Genomic DNA, 21,227 nt, shown 5'->3' on the forward strand with positions numbered 1-21,227 from the left:
AGAGGCAAACCCAGATCTACCTCATCTTTTGCATCTTATTGTCACTCAGTGGCTCTTTGGAAAGCAGGGCTTCCTCTACAGACCAGCTAGGAAGGTAAACAGAGGACAATGCATGGAGGTCTTAGAAGAAATGGAGAGTCTTTGGAGGTCTTTCAGCAAGGGAGTAACTTAGACAAGGCTACCATGGAGCAAAGAGGCTGGGGCCAGCCTGGAGGGAAGGAGGCTGTTGGCACCAACCAGGAGAGAGGTGGTGATACGCTGGCCTGGGCAGGAGTGAAGGGGTGGAGGAGGGCATAGATGTCAAGGCTAATGCAATAATACAATCAGAAAGATTTTGCCATCATATTTGGGGGCTGAGAAACAGGAAGATGTCTAGGATGACTTGTAAATTTCTGGCTTGGTACCATCCACTCAAGAGAGGGGACATCCATGATGGAACGGGTTTTCTAGGAAGCTGATGAGTTTGGGGATGGATGTGCTGAGGTTGAGGCCTCTGTCCAGGAGGAGATGTCCAGCAAGCTGTAGACATAAGCGTCTGGAGCCCGAGAAAAAGTCTAATCTGGAGATAAAGATTTGGGGTCATAAACATAAAACTGTTCCCAAATCTCCCCAGTCAGGTCGGCTCTCAATCCCAAATCCTACAGCATGATTTTCATATATCTATTTTATCCCTTGAATTTAAAAATTATTTATTTTTGTGTCTGTCAATTCAATCAGACTGAATTCATCATAGAAGACAGAATCCACAGGAAGCTGAGCTTCAGGGAAGGTTAGCTGTTTTTCTCAATTTCATACAGTGTATAAGTAACGGAGCCCAAACTTGAACTGAAGTCTTCTCAATCCAAGTTCCCTGGAGCTTCTCTCTCATAAGTAGGCTTCCATGTGTTGTGGTAGGAACAGCCCCTTCTAGAAGGGTCACTGTGTTCACCTGGAGTGTCAACAGGAATGATACAAGCCACCAAGCTCATTTATGTGAATGTGTAAAAATATAATAAAACAAATAAGCTTCATTTACTGTACACCAGTATTTTACTGGACACGAGGGACATAATAGCCAGTATCTCCATTCTTTATGACACCTCTTTACTCTAAGGGAGGTGCTAGGATCGCTGACTGACAGATGAGGAGGCTGAGGTTCACAGTGGTACAGTGACTTGTTCCAAAGTTGTCCAGGCAGGATTCAAATCTAACTACCTGACTGCAGAAGCACAGGCTTCCCCTGGTCTTCACGTTTGTCATGTAGTAGAGAAAGTAAATCAATAGTTAGTCTTTTTCTGTCTATTAACATAGGGAGTTATTATTAGGTTGAAATGCCATATTTTAAACAGCTTGGGCACCTCCTGTTGTTGCTAAGAGCCTCTTCAATCAGCCTCCAGCCCATAATTTTGAGCTATTTTCTGAGATCCTTATGTGCAATCTACTTTCAAGCATGCATGATTCTAGCAGAGCCCTGTAGAAGGAGGAAATTTTTAGAAGGGCAGATGGGTCACCTTCAAGAGGTAGAAAAGGACACAGATGGGACAGGTCCACACCACCAATAAGCGCTTTACAGATCCAGTTTATCTAATCCTCACAACAAGGAACTTTTATCGCCATTTTGTTGGTGATAAACATAAGGCTCAGAAAGGTCAGGTGCTTGTCCAGGGACACACAGCTCACAAGTGGTGGGGCAGGATGAACTCAAGTCATCTTACACCAAAGACCATGCATTTTCTGCTCCACTACCCCATGTGTGAGAATCGCTGCTCTTGTCCTTGCTCTGCTCATGGGATCTTCTGATGGGAAAGCTGGCTCCATCAACTCTTCTCTCTTACACTTGACCTGCTTGCTCCTGCGTATCCATTAATGTCATGACATGGCCACGTGGCAGCTCGTGATGGAAGAAGTATGACCCACGCTGCATGCGTGCTGGTTGGAAAGTACAAAGAAGACTCGGCCTTCTAGTCGTCAACAAACAAAATGTCTCATGGCAGATAATGGTTTGAAAGTTAGGAGATCTGGCTTCAAAACCATATCTCTCCCTTGTAGGTGGTGTGATCCCGGGCAAGTTAATTATACTCTCTGAGTCTCAGCTTTCTTGGCTGTACAATGGGAGTAGTGATGCCCGCCTTGCTGGGGTATTAGTGAGGACTGGAAGTGGGTTAAAGTAGCTTGAAGGGTCCAGCAGTGACTCTCATGCAGCAGATGCTTCATCTGATCCCTTGTCTTCCCCTTGCTGGTGACAGGATGCCCTTCTCAATCATTTCCTACCCTCACTGCAATTGTATTCTTTGCCTGGCTCTTAGAAAAGCTCATGCAATGATCCAGTCCAGCCTCAACGAGACATCATTGGCTCAACCACTGCTATGGAAGTGGAAAGGGTCAGAGCAGATAAAAGCACTCTGTGAAACACAAGGGCCTGTGTACATTTTGTTCGTTGGCAAATGTGCCCACTGATCGAGTCCGGGAGAAAGGGCGAGGGTTTGGGGCCATAAAGACTATGAACCCTGGGGGCACCTGGGTGGCTCAGTTGGTTAAGCATCTGCCTTCAGCTCAGGTAGTGATCCCAAGGCCCTGGGATGGAGCCCCATGTAAGGCTCCCTGCTCAGTGGGGAGTCTGCTTCCCCTTCTCCCTCTGCCGCTCCCCCTGCTTGTGCTTTCTCTCTCTCTCAAATAAGTAAATAATTTTTTTTAAAGAGTATGAACCCTGATTCTCCTACTTACTGGCTCTGTGATCTTTACACATCACCTCATCTTCTTAAGCCTTTGGATTTCCTCATTTATGAAAGGGGGAAATAACTCTAATTTGAGTCGGAGACCTTATACCCCAGTGGCTGGCACATTTTCTGGCCACTAGAATGATAGAGGGCAAATCTCTGTGGAACACAACAACGTGAGCCAAAACACAAGAAGTAAGGAAAATAAAGGGTTCCTACATAAAGCAAAACCAAGTACCACCGCGAAGAGCTTTGTGTAAAATGCATTTATTTTCGAAAGTTCCACTGAACACACACAGAACGGTGGAACAAAGAGCCTCGCTTGGACACACAGCCCGTGTGCAGCCAGAAGTTGCAGAGGTACGAACTGGAGGCCAGGGTCGCCCCCAGACCCTTAGAGAGGTGAAACTGAAGGCAACAAGGGTTCACGGCTGCCCCCGTGTCTCAGCATGTCCCTCGTGATGCCAGGGAAAGTAGACTCTGCAAATTCATGACACCAGATTAAATGGAGTCCTTGAAGGTCGTGGGTGTTGGGGGTGTCTGCGTCTTCCGCATGTGTGACTTATAGCTATGAGTTGTACCCTATAAACACACACACACACACACAAGTGGGCAGGAGGAAAAGAAAAATCTGTCTTCAGACTCCTTGGAGCCTTCCTTGGGACTAGTCCATGCCCAAGGCCCAAGTGGCCTTTTTGGCATTCAGAAAGTTCTTCTTCTTTCTCCTGGGAGGAGGATGCAATGAGATCTCTGGCTCCTTTGGATTTCTGAATATAAAGAGCTTCTCTCCTGTGTTTAATAAATCAATGGTCTCTGCCCCTACAATGGGCACAGCAGCCGGTTCTCCGATGGACTCCAGGGACAGGTGTGGCCAGCTTCCTTTTCCAGGCATTGCCACCCTCTCTCTGAGAGGGGGACATGTCTTCTCTAATATACTAAAGAAAGAACAGAAGATCAGATTTGACATTTTTGGCAACCGACCCTCCTGACTGTCCCGGTGGAGTTCTCCGGGAGAACCCACTCTGGGTCCTGAGGTCCTCAATCAGGTGTCATTTTAATGAAAGACTTTTCCCCGGTGGTCATCAGACGGCCCCTGAAATGAGCTGAAGCCTACAGCAAGTGGCATCTACAGACAACTCTTGCAAGCCTCTTATCATCATGTTGTTAGCTTGAAATCGGCCCTGGTCAGAGTACGTACACCACGGAAACTGGGAAATGCTACAGATCAGAGCATCTGTCTCCGTCTCTCTCCCCACCAGCCAACGGTTCAACGTTTACCAGGACGTCATTGCCTGTGAGGCTCATACCAAAAGCAGGCTGATGAGATCTGACCTCAAAGCAAGAGTTAGAAGTCAGGCCAACTGCATTTGAAACAGACGAGTGACACTCTTTGGGGACGTCCCATAAAAGGACTGCTGGAATCCTGTGGTCCAGTCCCTACATCCCTGGATACTCTTGGGAATGGCCAGGACTCCTTCTAAGAGGCCTACAGCAGCCAAAGGCACAGTGTTCTCTGTGGCCGAGCACAGCTGGGTCAGATGTGGCAGACGAGGCTCCACTGCTCCCTGTCCTTGCAGCTCGTGTGAATCTGAGCAAGGATTCCGACCCAGCTCTATGTGATTCAGTCTCTCGTCTTCCTGCCAGAGCTCCACGTGCCTCCGGGCAGGGCAAAGGCAAGCACAGTGAGCCAGGGGAGCGGGACCAGCACTGCTCCCGATCTGTACTCGCTCCGCTCACACGACTGCAGCCTGGGAGTGCCTTCGCCCCATCCCAGTCTGGAGGAGCTGACTTCTGCTCCTCCGTGGAGGACTTCACATTTTTACAGCTCGAATTTAATTTTCTTGGTTCGGGCTCAAAATCCTGATCTAATTGCTTTAGGACTAAATTCTGACATCCAGACTATTATCAATGGCTCCAGAATTGTTAACACAGCCAATTCATGAAGCTTGGCCTCAACGCCTTTACCTTAGCTGAGAAACTATGGAAGGGGCAGGACTCAGGTTACACACTTCTCTCGGACATCGACTGTTTCCAGAGCACGCACTGGGTCGCAGGATCACTTTCTACTCTGTTATGAACCTACCTGACGTCACTCTTTCTCCAAAGCTTTCCTAGTGGGAAACACTGGACGCACTTGGCAACTGTAGCAATCTAAAACCACCCTGCCCCTAACTTTCCTCTGACCTCCAGGTGTGCGGAAACCACAGCCAAAAGAGAAAGGTGCTTGATGGAATAGAAAGGTCACTGGCCTGGAAGTCTAGGGAAAGAAAGTGTTAGTCGGATGGTCCCAGGTCCCATGGCCACTGTTTCCCGGTTGCAGGCCTGGTGCCTCTTTCTCTGACTTCCCTGAGCTCCAGCATTACCATCCCCACTTTCTGGAAGGCTGGGAGGCTCAGTGCAGTAGGCGGCAAAGGGCTTTGTAAACTGTACACTCCAAATTGCAATATGGATTTACTCTCCCTCTAATGACATCCCGTTTGAAAACAGACACTAGTTAAAATAAATAAAGTGGTAACTAATGATAAGAGAACATTCTCCCACTGATAGCGAGAAGCATACCTTCAGCTCCTAAACTCCACTGTGAGCAAAGATTGTGGTCTTTCGGGAAAGAATGTGGGTATGGTGGCAGTCACCCTCCCCCAGGTTCCTGGGCCCCTCATCTCCCGTCCCGCTCACGGGCAGCCAGGCTGACCTCCTGCCCGCCCCACCTGAGCAGGTGTCCAGTGTTACCTCTCCTTCCTCTCGCGGGCCCAGAGCATCTTCTCCAGGCCTCTGCTTATCAGTTCTCCTCGAAGTCGGCTCTCCAGGGCTTGCCACCAGCCCTGGTGCTTCCTGAAGCAAGAAGGGAGGGTCTTAGTATTTCCTGGAATAGGCTTTCCTGAAAAGCACGATGGCACTCCACCCCTCAACATGACCTTGGGCTGACAGGGAGAGCTCGTTTTCATGGTCTGTCTCCCATTCGAAGCACACTGATCGAGCACCTTCCCTGGTCAAGACACAATCTCTGCTCCCAAGGGGCTCCCAGTCCAGGGGTCAGAGCCACGTAACGGGTGACATCAGTCACACAGCAGAAGGCTGCCTAGAGGTGGGGACACTCGAGGTGAGTCTTGCACCCCCAGAGGGAGGACACATGTGTGGAGGAACCCCATCTATGTGTTGACTTACAGAGTGTCCACCACGCCCCTTACTCTCCCGCATTCACTAGTCCCTACAACAGTGGACACGGTAGGAGCTCAGGAGTGTTTTATAATATATTAAGAAAGTTGAAAGAGCACAGTGGAAGCTTGGAAGGTGGGCTGGCCCGGGAACCCTCAGGCTACGTGAAGGACTGTGACTCTCGGCCACAGGGGAAGGGACACTGCAGAGTCATGTAGGAGAGCGGGAGGAGGGAGACGTTCGCAAGCCTTGGGCTCATGTCCGTTCAGTAAAGGACAGTGTGGAACCCAGAGTCCTGTCTGTCCTCTGCTCTGGTCAAGCTGGTTCACACTGCCTGGCTGGTGGTGGAGACGGCCCCTCTCCCAAGCTGAGTCAGGCTCGCTCTCCCAGGAGGCGAGCTCTTGGGTGGAGAAAAAGGTCCTCTGAGGGCAGCATCCCAGAGCGCATGTCTTTTGTACTCTCCTGGTCCTGCCCGTCCCAGGACCTGGGTGTCCGGCCGTCCCGGGGTTCTGACAGGTCCCTCACACACCCTTCCCTGCTGAGATTAGTCAGTCAGATTTTGTTGCTTGAAACCCTAGACCCTGAACTTGTGACCAGGCACCAGGTGTTTGGGACACAGGAGTGGTGACTGCCTTGCCCTCAGAGACTGTGGCAAGTGGCCTAGACCTCCACAAGTGATCCAGTCCAGTTGGCCATGAGGCCAGGCAAAGAAATGGCACACGCATGCTCCGCACTCATGCCGTGTCCATCAGCGGTCTCTGCTCACCAGCCTCCCCAACCGAGCTGGCTGAAGGCACAGCCCAGTGAACAAGGTGCTCATGGGTGGCCACATTCCTGCCTCAGGGTCACCTCCAATATCTGCGTGTCCCTCACTGGCTATGCACCCAGAGAAACCACCCTGTGGCATGCAGCTCTGTGACCCTGCCCAGACCCAGCCCTCGGACCACGCCCATACCAAGCTCTCTGACCACGCCCACACCCAGCCCTCTAACAGCACCTACCCAGTCCTGATCATGCTTATACTCATTCCCTGACCACACCCACCCAGGTCTAACCACGCCCATGCCCAGCCCTCTGACCACACCCAGCCCTAGGACCACGCCCACATTCAGGCCCCGACTCCTGGGTCCCACGGCACTGAGAGGACTCCTCTAGCCCCTGTGGACTCCCACCCCTACCCCACAGCTATTGTTCCCACAGTCCCACCCTGCCTCTCACCCCACCCTACTCTTTGCCGTTAGCAGTGGTCCTTACCTTTTTGAGTCATGGACTCCTTATGACTCTGATAAAAGGGCACCGCCTCCTTTCTCAGAAAAACGCCTGGCGTTCAACACTCTTTTCCCGTGTGGTTGTGGCTTTTCTTGCTCCCTCGTCCCCCACAAACTATTCTCAAGTGGCCCTGCTGCTGCTCCCACACCCCTCACTCCACAGCCCTGCTTCCTGCCTTTCCTTACAAAGAGCCTTGGATGACCAAATTAACGCCTGAAACCCGCTCCTAAAGCGAAGTATGTCCGCAGCGTTGTCCATAATTGAGGGAAAAACGAATCCAAACCCAACGTCGGGTCAGAGGGCAACAGCTGCACCCACTATGCTACACACCTCCGTGGAACATTGCACAGCTCTTAACAACCCATGAAGGGGTTGCAATAACTGCTATGTGTGAATTTTAAATTAATAAAACAGCAGAGAATACACTCTAAATGGTGTGATAACTATTGCACAGAACGACATCCGCACATGGACAAGAGTCAGAAGGAAACGAGCAAACTCCCTGTGCTGTAAGGCTCTGAGGAGCAGGACGCAAGGTAGGTTCTGAGGAACAGGACGCAAGGTTGTGTATGCGGGGGCTGCTACACACGCAGAGATACTCGCACAAATTTTATGCACTCACACACTCACACGCACACACCAAACACACCCATAAAGCCAGCAAGGAAACACATTCTGGAAGAATTGTAAGAAAATGCTCCCAGCCATTTTCTCCTGATAGTAGAACCAGGACATTTCTTTTTCTTCATTTTCCTTGTATGCATTTTTTACACTTTCTTTAACCTGTGTGTGTGGCATTTGCAGCAGGGGAAACATTTTCTTAAGATTCTACTTGAAAAATAGGTGACGAAGATAAAAGTCTGAACAAAATACTCAGGCCTCCCATGACTTCAAAAGGGTTCCTGGCCACCGGTCTGGCTGTCCTTGGCTCCCAGAGCAACAAAGTGCCGACCAGGGAGGGTGTGTGTGTGCCCTGGCCTGCGGGCGCCCTGCTTCCTCCCTCCGTGTGTTCCCTTCATGGAATTTCACCCCACTGTTTTCCAAAAGCAGCCCGGATGCCGCACTCACCTCCTCCTGCCCATGTCGGCCTGCTCCCCACCACCGTCATTCTCCACCATGTGGTCCGGATGCTTCTGGCTGCCTGGATCCAGCGCAGCCAGCAGCTCGGACTGCGAGGCCGTGGGCAAAGCCACGCTCAGGAGCCGGCGCAGCGTGCCCCCCGGCACCATCGCCAGCCTGGACAGGTACGACGCCAGTCTCAGCTCCTAGAGGGGTTGACGGGAAGCTTGTGACCTCACTGCTCTGACCCTGATGAACAACACGCTTTAACGGACGTTAGTCATAGGACGTTTTGTCCCGCGGAGATAAATATTTTAGCAGCTTGGTCTTGAAAACACGTCCCCAAATTTGCAGAGCTGTCAAGAAAAATCTATGTGGTCAGCAACCCTGGCTCACCACGATGTGTCCAAAACCTTCATCCATCCTCTCAACTGCTCTCACCAGAGCCACACCCCAGGCCAGCGGCAGGGCCAGCTGGTGAGGCTTTTCCTCTCCTGCCCTGAGCACCGTGAGGCAATATGGTTCAGAGGGAACAGCATAGCTCAACAGACAACTGGAATGTCCCCAGACCAGCAGATGGTTGAGGCTAGGCTACGGGCCCACGTGGATGGATGCCGCGAGAAAAGAGCCTGTCCCCACAGGCAACACCCTCTCAGAGTTTGTGTATCTTTCTTTCCAGAACTGACAAGATGTGGACATGGAGAAGAGCATGGTGGTTGCCAGGGGTCAGGGAGGGGAGAGGACTGGGTGCACCTGTAAAGGGGGGGTGCAAGGCAGGTCTTTGTGCCGATGGCATAGTTCTGTATCTTGCTTGTGGTGCTGGTTACATGAAATCTACATGTGCTGAACTGACAGAGAACCAGAGACACATTTTGTAACCAATGTCATAAACTCATATGGTGCTAGAGCTTTGCAAGATACAACCATGGGGGTGGGGGACTGAGTGAAACATGGCGTGGGGGTACCGGAACTCTCTATACTAGCTTTATAGCTTCCTGGGAATCTAAAGTGTTTCAAAATAAGAGATTAAGAGAGAGAGAGAGCATGGGTTCTGCACTCTGGAAAGCCTGGGTTGGCTCAGCCCCACTGCACCGAAAGGACACCATGTGTCCTGAGGCTACACCCTTCTTTCTCTCTGGGCTCAGCTTCCTTATTTGTAAAGTGGAGTAACTGTAACACCTATGGCAGAGGCTTCCGTGAGGACAGAACGAGCTGCCGCCTGTGGAACTGTCCCACACTGGCGAGAAAGAGACAGCAGCTCAGAGCAACACGCTTCCTTCTCCTGCAGTCTGGGGGACAAAAATCTGAAGTCACATCCACTGGGCTAAAGTCAGGGTGTCAACAGGGCTTGTTCCTGCTTGGGCTCTGGGGACAATCCGTCTTCTTGCCTCTTCCAGCTTCTAGCAGCCACCTGCCTGCGTTGGCTCATGGCCTTTCCTGTGTCTTCAAAGTGTGTCCCTCCAGCCTCTGCCTCTGTCACGGCCACACAGCCCTGCCTCCTCCCTGTACCTGTTCCTGCCTCCCTCCTTCCTGCGTGGATTTCTGTTATTTGTGTGTTCTCAGCATATTTCACCCTTGCCTTTGTGTTTAAGAAATGTGGCTTATAATAAGGAATTAAAGCAATGTGGGAAAGCACAAGGATGAATGTTAATTATTCCAAACGCCTTTATCCAGAAGTGATTATCAGTAATATTAGGCAAGCACCACTTCCGAGCATCTTTCTAGACATTTACGTGGATGGATAGATGGTGGATGGATGGTTGCGGGGTGGATGGGGGATGGATGGTGGATGGATGGGTGGATGGATGGATGGACAGGTGGATGGATGGATAGGTGGGTGGATAGATGGATCGATGGAGAGACAGACATAACCATAAAAATGAGATCATAATGCACAACAAATACTATTCAGCTTATGTATTTATCTTGTTGATTGCCTGCTCTCCCCACCAGAACATCAGCTCCTGAGGGCATGGACTTTCTCTCTTATGTTTACTGCTGAAATCCCAGTGCCCAAGACAGAGCTTGCTGCTTACCAGAAGTCCAGTGAATGTTTATTCATGAACAGAGCCTCTTCCGAGGATGTCAGGGTCTTTGAAGTCAAGGGGACTCCACCTTGTCTACAAGAGGCTGCAGTCACCTTGGAGCCTCGAGGGGGTAGAGCGGAGCTCTGTGAGGAATACAGATGGGGTCCCAGCCTCTCCCACAGCACAGGGAAGCTTCCTGCCTCACTGGGTTAGTGCCACTCATTTCTTAAGAGGCACGCCCTTCCCATTTTATTCGTGCAGCAATGAGGAAGTATGTTGCTTTAAAGGGAAGGCACAGCAGCATGAACCGGAATGGTTAGAGCATCTAAAGAGAGTGCAACCTGATTTCAGCGGCCAGCTCTGCTCCTGCTGGAGCCTCCCCTGTGAGTGTTAACCTGGCGTCAGACAGAGAAGAGGAAGCACGTCTGGGTACCTGGCGAGTCTCAGAGAAGAGGCTGACCAGGGCGGTCACTACCACTGTCACTGTTGCTGCCGCTGGGCCTGATGGGAATGTCCTCACCTGCCGGCCTGGTGCCAGGCTCTTGTCAGCAATTGGCTCAGCAGCTCCCCAGGTTCCACTGTCACCCCGCCCGTGCTGCAGGTGAGGACACGCACCCTCTGAGGAGGGCCGGCCCACAGCACGGCGAACGGGTCCTCACCTGGCTGTACAGGGCCGCAAAGGTGTCGAGCTCCACATTCTCCAGCAAATCTTCAAGTACGACGTTGTGGTCTCGCTCCTCCCTCCAGCTGGAGTGCAGACAAAATCTACATTGAGTCCACTTTGGCTATAACGTGACCCCAGGAGAAGACCACCCAGTTATTTACATAACCATGGCAAATGTCATCCGCATTATTTTTTTTAATCTATTGAAAGAGATGGCCAGAAGAGGCATATTCTCTCGCTCTAGAACACTCTGCACATAATGTATTACAAGGCCCACCAGGAGAGGGCTCCTCAAAGGGAGATGTTTTGCGGGATCTGTATGGAGAATTTCTGTGGCTTTGCTGGGCCATCTGTGGTCCTACTTGGGAACTCTCAGTATTCGTTGTCATGCTCATGAAGACCCGGATCTGGGTCCTCGCCCACCATGTGCCCCGCGTGGAAGTGGACCCAGAACCGTGTTCCCAGCCTGGTCCTGGCTCCGGCTGCGGAGGCTGGCGGCTCCTTTCCACATGGGCGTCCCCCTCAGGCCTTCTGACTTCCCGTGAGAGGGTCTGCCTACCCGGTCCCTTAGCTGATGGCGGTGGCACCATGGGTGATCTACCCTGCGTTCTTGTTGGCTAACACAACCCCAAACTCATGTCAAAAGCTTTTTTTCACGAGCAATTTCCTCCATGAAGCATGAGGCGTATGAGGGTGTCATATACCCGAAAATCCTGGCGTCAACCAGGTCAGCGTCTCAGGGCCTTTCCCTCTGATCGCACAGATCCAGCCTCTCAGACAATTAGTTCACTTTGATGTCGTGTTTCCAGGAAAGCATAATCGAATACATTAAAATAGCCCGTAATCTTGCCACCCAGGAGTCACATCTGTTAGGACTGGGTCTCTTTGCTGCTAATTAGTTTATGCGCGTGTGCTTTCAAAAACAGAATCACGCTGCGTCTCTCGTTTGCACCCCGTCCTTTCCACATCAACGTTATAGTCACAGTGGAAAACTACGACGCTGTTAAAAGTACGTTTTCTAAGCCTTCTTAATGCCCTGGGCAAAGGCTAATTGTCTGTTAATTAAGAAGAAAGCAAAGAACAGCCCTAACCAAAGACGAGGGATCTGTTGTATAGTTTTCCAGGAGCAGGGTATGAGCTATGACGGTCACGGTAAGATCTGAGTTACTCACTGCATCGCACTGCTGGTCGGATAAAGCACTATGATTACGTGCGATGCTACCAGCGGGGAAGGCGGTTTGAAGGGCACATGGACCTTCCCTGCACCATGTTTGCAACTTCTGGTGAGTCTACAGCTATTTAAAAATAAAGAGCTTAAAAAATATGTTCAGTGAAAACCTCAATGATCTTACAAAGAAAGTAAACCAAAGTATAGTTAGGTGTCAGGGAGGAAGCGCGCTCCTGGGCTAGCAGCTGGCGTCTGCGCGCTGGGAGGACACCTCGGACAGGAGCCAGGAGCCCCCGGGCCTGCAGGGGACCCACAGCACACGGACCCACTGCCAGGCCCCGGGCTCACCTCTGCTGGTGGCGCTCCAGTAACTTCCGGCCCTGGCTCAGGGCCTGCTGCAGGACCGCTGAGATCTGCCTTTCAGAGCCTGAGTCCTCGGGCTCGCCCAGAAGCCCGGGCCCGTCGCCGGCCCACTGCTGCCGGGTTGCCAGAGCCCGCTGCAGCTGGGCCGTCTCCTGGTGCGCCAGCTTGTCTTCCAGTTTCCTCTCCAGTTCCTGCAGCTCCTGTACACAGAGGGGCGAGGGGTCCGCAGACTAAATCAGACCTCCCCCGGGCCTGGCAGGACATGCTCCGCACCCACCCCCAGCGAGCCATGCCAAACAGCGCAGGGAGGCCACACCGTGACCTCTCATGCCTCCCTGACTTTGTGCCCGCGGCTCTCGCCACCTGCTGGGCCCTCCTCTGTTTGCCTGGCCACTTTTTTTTTTTTTTAAAGATTTTATTTATTTATTTGACAGAGATAGAGACAGCCAGCGAGAGAGGGAACACAAACAGGGGGAGTGGGAGAGGAAGAAGCAGGCTCACAGCAGAGGAGCCTGATGTGGGGCTCGATCCCATAACGCCAGGATCACGCCCTGAGCCGAAGGCAGACGCCCAACCACTGTGCCACCCAGGCGCCCCTGCCTGGCCACTTCTGAGTCTCCTTTCAAGCCCTGACTCAAGAAGTTCCTCAGGGAAGGGCTCCTTGTGTCCTGGGACAGTATAGACTCCCCCTCCGAAGGCGTTCGCTCGCCCTCCCCTGTACGTGCCCATCACAGACGGAATATCTGCGGCCCCTCACAATTCCTATGTTGAGGCCATTACCCCAGGATGGGATTAGTGTCTTTATAAGACGTGGAAGAGAGAAACCAGGGTCCCCACTCTCTGCCAGGTGAGGACTCAACAAGAAAGTGGCTGTCTGCAAGCCAGGAAGCAAGGTCTCAGCAGCAGCTGACTGCTGGTGCCTTGATCTGGGACTTTCGGCTTCCAGAACTGGAAGAGAAACATGTCTGTTTTTCAGCCCCCAGGCGATGGTGTTTTGTTCCAGAAGCCTGAGCAGACTCAGACACTGCCCCATCTTTGCTGCCTGACATCCCTGAACATTTCTGCTAGAGTGTGAGCTCCAGGGGCAGGGCTGCCTCTCCAGCTCACTGTCTGCAGTGCTCAGCACCGTGCCCGGCAGCTGGCACCTGTCGCGGATATATGTAAAGCAGGAGCACATGTTCATCCACCTGGGTCGAAGCCTGTGCCAGAGCACAGCAACCACGCTTGACACTGATGGGACCCACAGCACGCTGGGCACCGTTCTCAATGCTCACATATATCAATCTCACTGAGTCCTTGTAACAACCCTAGGGAATACACACTCTTATTTTCTCCATTACAGAGGAGGAGATTAAGAAGAAAGAGTTCAAGTAATGTGCTGTCTCATGCAGCTCTTAGGTGGCAGAGCCAGAATCTGAGGCCAGGCCAGGTCACGCCAGGGTTTGTGTCCTTAACCATCAGGCTATACTGCCTCTCATTGGCCAAGCAGAAGAAATATGCATTCTTGGGCCACCAGAGTCAGATAATGTGGCTACAAGAGGCTGTCCACAGCCTGCTCGGGTGGGTAAGGGCAGGGGGGAGGCTGGAAGGTCGCAAGCCTCATAGAATGCAAACATGCTGAAACTGTTACTCACCAGATAGGCCAGGGCTCTAAGTGGGGGTGGGGGGAAAGCTGGGGTTTAGTCCTAAGAGGCTTCAGATGGGCTCTGTAGAGGACGGTGGTCCATGATCTTCCAAAATAAGTGCAGAAGAGTCTGCCTTTCTGCCAAGGAGCCAAAGCTTGCATCAAATTGTCAAAAGGGCCTCAAAGCCCCCCATGGCTCAGAAACACTGCTCAAGAACCAAGAGTGAAGAAAACGGGGCCATAGAGGAAAACCAAGGCCATCGTGTGCTGAGCACTTGGGTTTTGCCCTCAGGGCCGTGGAAGCCTTTGAACGCTTCCGAGTGGGGTCTTCTAACACACTGACGTGTCCAGTTATGGCCATGTGTCTCATTGCAGCATCCCAAATGTAAACAGAACCAAACACAGAGCTTCCAACAGCGCTAATGAGTTTCTGACAGCGCGTGCTGTCAGCACGCCTGGAGCCTGGTGGTGGACCAGACTCACTGATCTCACACTCAGCAAATGGCCAGTAAGCCAGAGGGAGAACAGAGGAAGAACAGTGGGTCCACAGCACTTGAAGCTAGAGTGCAGATCTAATGGGTACCGTTGGTCTGGGGTTCCCTTATCCGTTATGAAGAAGTCCGTCCATAGATCTGCCCATCATGACACTTGGCCCCGTGATTTCGTTATGCCCTTGCCCATGTTCCCATTTCACAAGATGAGTCAAAATCTTTCATCCAAGGAGGTGTGCTCAATATGGTTCTCTTACGAGTCACTTCTTCCAAAGCATTTCATTTCATGCTTTTTTAATTCCCCTGAACGTTTAACAGCTTAAAAGCCCCTTCACAATGGGGAAGCGGTTTTCACAGAATGATCACACTGTGGAATGAAAGCCTAGTATCTGGAACAAAACCACAGGTTTGTCTTCCCTCCGAATGCAAATCGAAAAAACCCTGGCTGCCTTTCCACCAGCTCAACACTACACCATGTGACTTACGAGCAGTCCCTCCAGGTCACAGAACTCTTCCAAACACAGTCAAGAATAAGGAGGTTTTGATGTTACTCAAAAAGGCTGTGAGATAAAACCACAAATGTAAGCATCGTACCACCCAGGGCGACCAAAATCAGGGCAGTCTCAGCAGGTAAACTGCGAGCTGGATGCCTCTGGCTCCTAGTGTCTACTCTGTCCCTAATCGATACACGACCTTGACTTGCCCCTCGCGACCTTCACCTGTAATTTGGGGCCGGCCCACCCCTATGCCCATCACCTCTCACTCACACTTGCTGTGGACTTTGGGTGAATAGCCGGTGCAGGTTTCCTCCTGTCATTACTCTGCTGAGGAGTTTTCATCTTGGGTGGGTGTTGAATTCGAAAAAATACTTGATCAGTGATACTGAAATGACCATACAGAGTTTTTTTCTTTTGTCCTTTAATCCGTTAACCTGATGAACTTTGTAAATGGATATTTTAAAGTTAAACCAACCTTATATTCCTGGGAAAACCTCAACCTGGCCGTGCTGTACTAATAACTTCATGGATGGCTGGATTATGTTAGTAACAAGTAAGGGTGAACTGTAATTGTTCTTCCTCACACGGCTCACATCTGGTTTTGGTCAGGGTGGTCTGAGCTTCATAAAATGAGCAATAGTCCCTATTTTTCTAACATCAGGGATAATTTGTAGATGATATTACAAAGATCTGTTGGAACTCACCTATAAAACTATCGGGGTGCGTGCTTTTTTGTGCATGTCAGAAGATTTCTTGACTAGTCCATCAATTTCTTTCATGGTAATAAGACTATATACATACTGTTTTTCAACTTGAGTCGGTTTTGACAAATTTTCTAGAAGATTTTCCATTTCCTTTCAGTTTTCAAATTCATCTACACGAAGTTGTTCATGGAGTTTTATTTTCTAAAACTCTGCTTCGTGTACAGTTACGTTGCTTTTTATTATTTACTGGTCCCTTATCTCTTTTTCATATGGTCCGTTGTGTCAGCGCTTTGTGTATTTTATTAGACTTTCTTTCAGAAAATTCAACTTTTCACTTTACTGATCCTTTCTACTGTGGTTTTGTTTGGTTGGTTGTTGGTAGTCTTTTTATGATGTTATTTATGTGATCTTTTCTTTCTACAGATTCATTTGTCATTTCCCCTCTAGCTTTTTATCTGATCTTAATCGTAAGCCTTTCTTCTTTAGTATAAGTTTAGGGCATTAATTTCCCTCAGAGCTAAAAAACTACTTTAGCGAAATTCCACACATTTTCATATGTTGTATTTACATTATTTTCCTGTTCTACATTTTAAAAAATTTCCATTATCATTTGTTTGACCAAGGAATTATTCAGGAGTAAGTTTTAAAACTTTCAAAGTATGGACTTTGAGTGCTAATCTTTTCTTAAACGGATTTATGCTTAATTGTTCTTTTTCAAAAACTTAATTGTTTGTAATTGTTCCCAATGGGTGCTCAAAAAGGATATGTATTTGTTAATTGCTGGCTGTAAGATTCTGTGGGTATACATTAAATACAGGTTGATTAATGGGTTAATCCATTCATAGGTGTCTTTAAATGTGTCTCGTCTGACCAACCATAGAAAGAGGGGAGTGCTGAAATGCCCCATTACTGTGACAGACTTCTCAACCTCTCCCTGCTGTTCTGTCAAGTTTTCTTTCATTATTTTGGGTCTTTCATTACATAAACGTAAGTTTAAAGAATCGCTCTGCTCTCCACATGAATGAAAATTTTAAAGTCATTTCAGTACCACCTTTAATTTTTAAAAGAATTTCATAAATCATTATTTTATATTCTATATTGATAATCAGAGCATCTAACATCTTCAGGGATTTTAATCTGTTGGGGTTTTTGTTTGTTTGTTTCTCCCATATATATGTCATCTTGTCTTGCTCATGTGTTTGGGGACTTGTAATTTTAACTGAGAACTCCTATTTGGCTAAATTAATCTGTGAGAATCCTGAGTTGCCCAGATCGAGAATCTTCTTCTCTGGACAGGATCTGCTTTGCTTTGGCCAGGCACTAGAGTAACCATCCATCCTAGACCCATTTTAATTTAATTTATCGCCTTGGGAGATTTCCTGACTGGAGAGCTAACGTGCTTTGGGATTCCTTCCTCACACCAGCAGAAGCCTTTGACTACAGATCCACAGGGGAGGGACGCCTGGGTGGCTCAGTTGGCTAAGCATCTGCCTTCAGCTCAGGTCACGATCCTGGGGTCCTGGAATTAAGCCCTGCATTGGGCTCCTTGCTCAGCAGGGAGTCTGCTTCTCCCTCTCCCTCTGCCTGCTGCTCCCCATTCGTGCTCGCTCTCTCTCTCTCTGACAAATAAATAAATAAAATCTTAGAAAAAAAGAAACACCAAAATTCACAGGGGAGACTCCCCTCCATCCTTTCCCCTCCCCCCAGCCCTCCGGAGCAGGGTGGGAGAAGGGCAGATTTCCCTGTTAAAGGTGGCTCATTTGACAGCAGGTGGCTTTCTCCTCTCAACCCCCCCCCCCCGGTATTCTACTTCCTCAGGACACCCCCAGCCTCATCTTCTATTTCCCCAAATAAACCCCAGATCCCTGGGTTGTAGAGTTCAGTCTTCACCCCCGGATCTGAGCCTCTGGATTTGCTTTCCCCGGGGTTTTCCTTGGCCTTTGGGAATTTTCCACATGCTCTTGTGAACTCACGAAGCATCAAGATGGACGATTATTTTTATTTATCCAGCACCTGAATGTTTTGTGTGGGAATACCAACGATTCCACTTCTTTCTATGTTTAAAAACATTTCACATAATGCAAGATGCATAATGCTCATGGGAACAACAGTTTAGGACTCTTTAGAACCTCATGCTATTTATGACTTTTAAAAAGGAATGATGGGAACCCCCACTGGCAAGATCACTGGGGGGCAGTCCATGAGCGTAACCTAGTGGCCGAAGTCAGAAACAGACTGCATTCTGTTCCTGGCATTGATTAGCCACGGGGACTTCACAAAGAACTTGACCTGCCACCTGCCCCAATCTCAATTTCTCTACCCGAGAACTGAACATAATAGCGGTATCCACTTCGCAACCCAGCTCGATAATTAAGTAATAGAATGTGTGACAGAGGGCATTAAGCTAGAGCAGCATAAGACTGCAACTCAGACTCAGTCGTGCTTCAAGGGTCATTTTGAGATGTGTGATTAAGGAGGATTAATGCTTACATGAGAGGGCGTGCATTCACAGCCTGTTCGTGCTTGTCTGCACATACTTGGCACCCAGGAAGCATGGGTTCCTTTTCCCTCTCTAGAGGAATTATAATAACATAGGAAGTTCCCAAATCAACCCATCAAGGACCTAAGATCAGCCCTCAAAACAGCGGATTCCATAGCTTCTGTTTTATGACTATACCTTTCATACCTCGACAAAAAAACGCAGCATGTAGGAATAATGGTAACAAATGCAATTATAAAAATAAACAACAATCCAGTATTTCATCGCATCTGAGGCGCCGTTAACTGAAAGCCACGCTGTGTCTACAGCTCTATGAATGGCCATCCCGGTGTTGTGGATTTAAGATGCGCCTGGTCTCGGAAACGTTAAGAATGTTTAAACTCAAAAGGTTTGCTTCTCGGGGGCAATGAAATCGAGCAGGCTTGAGCTGTAAGGCACCTCACTTAGTCCTCCCTGCGACCCTGCAGTGTGCACAGGGCAGGTGAGCACCCACCTGACAGAGAGGGAGCCAGGGGAGCGCACGGGGATGAACCCACGAATCCCGCAGATGTGGCCCAGGCTCCGTCAGTCTTCCTCCCCACTGAGCCCCGCACTCACCGGGCTGTGTGACCCCAGGATCTGCTCGCAGGCCAACTTCGTCAGGGTCTCAGACTCCCTCAGCTCCTCCAGGAGCAGGTCCTGCACGCTCAGGAGGGCGGTGTACGCCCACAGGGTCTTGGCCATCCTGGCCACCTTCTGAAACTGCAGGGAGACAAGGGACTCCGCGAAGCGGGCCTCCTGGGCCTCCAGCTGCTGCACGCGTTCCCGAAGCAGTTCTCCGCGGACCTGGGGAGGGGAGGCCAGAAGCCAGGCAGGTGAGTGGGGGGCGGGCGGCAGGGAGAGAGGTCGTATCACCAGCAACCTGCTAGACTGTGCTCCGGTAGTGGTTCGCTCAGGACTCGGGGAGGCCTCAACTACTCGCAAAGCAGCAGCCCTGGAAACTGCAGGGCACCTCTGCTTATAAAGACTCTTCGGGGCTTCTGGAGTCTGGCGTTCATGCCACACTTCTCACTCTCGAAGGTACAGGGAACTAATTTGCCACCCAGTGGGAAGTCCCTCGAGGTTCCCCCTCCGGAGGATGAAAGTTCAACCTTTCTAACAAGGCTCCGACCCCAGCTGAGGCATGCCTGGAAAGTCGGGTCTGTTCCTCTGCCACCCCCACCTGCACCGCTGGGACTCCACCCTTCCGGGCCACTCTGGGCCGCCTGGCCATGTCTGTGTGCCAGCTGTCAGGGCGCCCCACTGTGGTTGAAATGGCCGGCATCCCCCTCTCACTGACATCCCCCATTTGTCCTTCGGGTCCCTGGTTCCAACTACTCTGTTTGCAGTGTCCTTACTGGGCACGTGTTTGTCACCTCTTCTCCGTCCTCCCTTCATTCCACGCTCTTCCCCTGGGCCAGCCTTCCCCACACTGTTGACCCCGCCAGGCCACGATACCCAAAGGGCCCCATACCCAAGGGGTTCTGTAAATCCCAGAAGAGGGAATCCGTCAACTCCACTCAGTCACACACCCAAGAGGTTCATTCTGTCATCCGTGTGTTTGCTCTATGATCACCACCTCTCATACTGTCTCCAGAAAACTTGCCACATGAACAATGGGTGAACTATGGGGTCTAATGCTTCTCAGATGCCAGGTCCCAATAACTGTGCACCCCCTCCCCTCATGGGGGCTCCATAAACCACAAGCCAAAGAGCAGCTGCTCAAGCACGGATCTTGGGGAAGCTTTTCACTTAATCTTCGCAAGTGTGTGGAATTTCAGTCACAAAACCAAAGGTAAAAGCAACCCACTGTCCGTCGACAGAGGAATGAACAGACACAGTGTGGTCTGGCCGGACAACGGAATATTACGCAGCCTTCACCAGGGGAGGTTCTGACACCTGCGACCACACGGACGGAACGTGGGGACACGATGCTGTCAGTGAAATAAGCCAGTCACGGAAGGACAGAGAGCACGGGAGTCCACTTGCGTGAGGCACCTAGCGCAGTCAAGTGCACACAGACAGCAAGCAGGCGGTGGGCGCGGGGGGCTGGGCGCCGCAGACGCACAGATGGAGTGTTTCATGGGGACAGAGCTTCGGTTCGGGAAGATGAAAGTTCTGGAGCTGGGGCGGGCGTGGTTGCACCACGGCGTGAATGTACTTCACGCCACTGCACCATGCACGCGAAAGCAGTGAAGACAGTCCACGTCACCTTATATATATTTACCCCAATAAAAAATACTGACAAAGTTTGTGGAAATCTGTTTTCTGCCACGTCACCTATTTGCCATCCTATGTGTATCGTCAGAGGTTTGGTAGTGGTTGACATACGGAGGTATTTACATGAAGTGGACACTGGCAGAGGACGACGACCCTATGTCTCCCATGGCGGCCCGGCCTTCCTGCACCTGTCAGCGTGTCCCTCGGAGGAAGGCAAGTCCCAGTTTGAAAAGCCCAGATTTCGTCTCTACAACCTGACCTTCAGGAAAAACTCTGATGGGTGAAAGAGGGAAGAAGTGCCCCAAAAAAACACACAGATGGCTTGTTGGCTGGGGAAGAAAATTCTGTCGGGGGCAAGGTGGGACCCTACAAGAATTTTTTGGAGAGGCAGTGCCTTCCACAAGCTGCAGAGAACCAAGAAGAGCGCCAAAGGGCATGTAGGGTCCGCAAAGAGACATGGTGCGGGCACCTGCACATCTGGCTCACAGAAAAGCCCACGGACATCAGCAGCAGCACGGAGAGCTTTGGCCGAGGAGCGCAGCTGCTCTGGGAGACAGAGGCTCGTTTCCCTGCTTGAGTGGGAACCAGAAGCCTTATTCTCACAAGGATGCTATTAGACCCCAATCTTTCCCAAGCTTGGAGAGTCAGGTGACAGCCCCGACCACTGATGGGTTTCCATGGTAACTGTGGATAACACCTGAGCCTCCCCGGCGGGCCTTGCAGAAGGGCAGGCAGCCTTACTCAGCCTGAGGCGTCCACACCATGCCAATG

The 21,227-nt window shown here is 50.6% G+C and overlaps 1 protein-coding gene across 4 annotated transcripts in view; it reads right to left on the reverse strand.

Annotated features, from left to right (window-relative positions):
• Positions 1-3,348: 3,348 nt before the first annotated feature.
• EVC2 (EvC ciliary complex subunit 2) overlaps positions 3,349-21,227 on the reverse strand; it is a 115,839-nt gene continuing 97,960 nt past the window's right edge. For all 4 annotated transcript variants that reach the window (XM_034672139.1, XM_034672141.1, XM_034672140.1 and 1 more), the window contains 6 exons: positions 18,816-19,043; positions 12,388-12,602; positions 10,867-10,954; positions 8,190-8,386; positions 5,427-5,528; positions 3,349-3,631 (listed from right to left, as the gene is read on the reverse strand). In XM_034672139.1, coding sequence (XP_034528030.1) covers positions 3,361-3,631; positions 5,427-5,528; positions 8,190-8,386; positions 10,867-10,954; positions 12,388-12,602; positions 18,816-19,043 — 1,101 coding nt within the window. In that variant the 3' untranslated portion in view covers positions 3,349-3,360. The remainder of the gene's footprint in view (positions 3,632-5,426; positions 5,529-8,189; positions 8,387-10,866; positions 10,955-12,387; positions 12,603-18,815; positions 19,044-21,227) is intronic.

The sequence above is a fragment of the Ailuropoda melanoleuca genome, chromosome 11 (genome assembly GCF_002007445.2).
Source record: "Ailuropoda melanoleuca isolate Jingjing chromosome 11, ASM200744v2, whole genome shotgun sequence".
Lineage (NCBI taxonomy): Eukaryota > Metazoa > Chordata > Mammalia > Carnivora > Ursidae > Ailuropoda > Ailuropoda melanoleuca.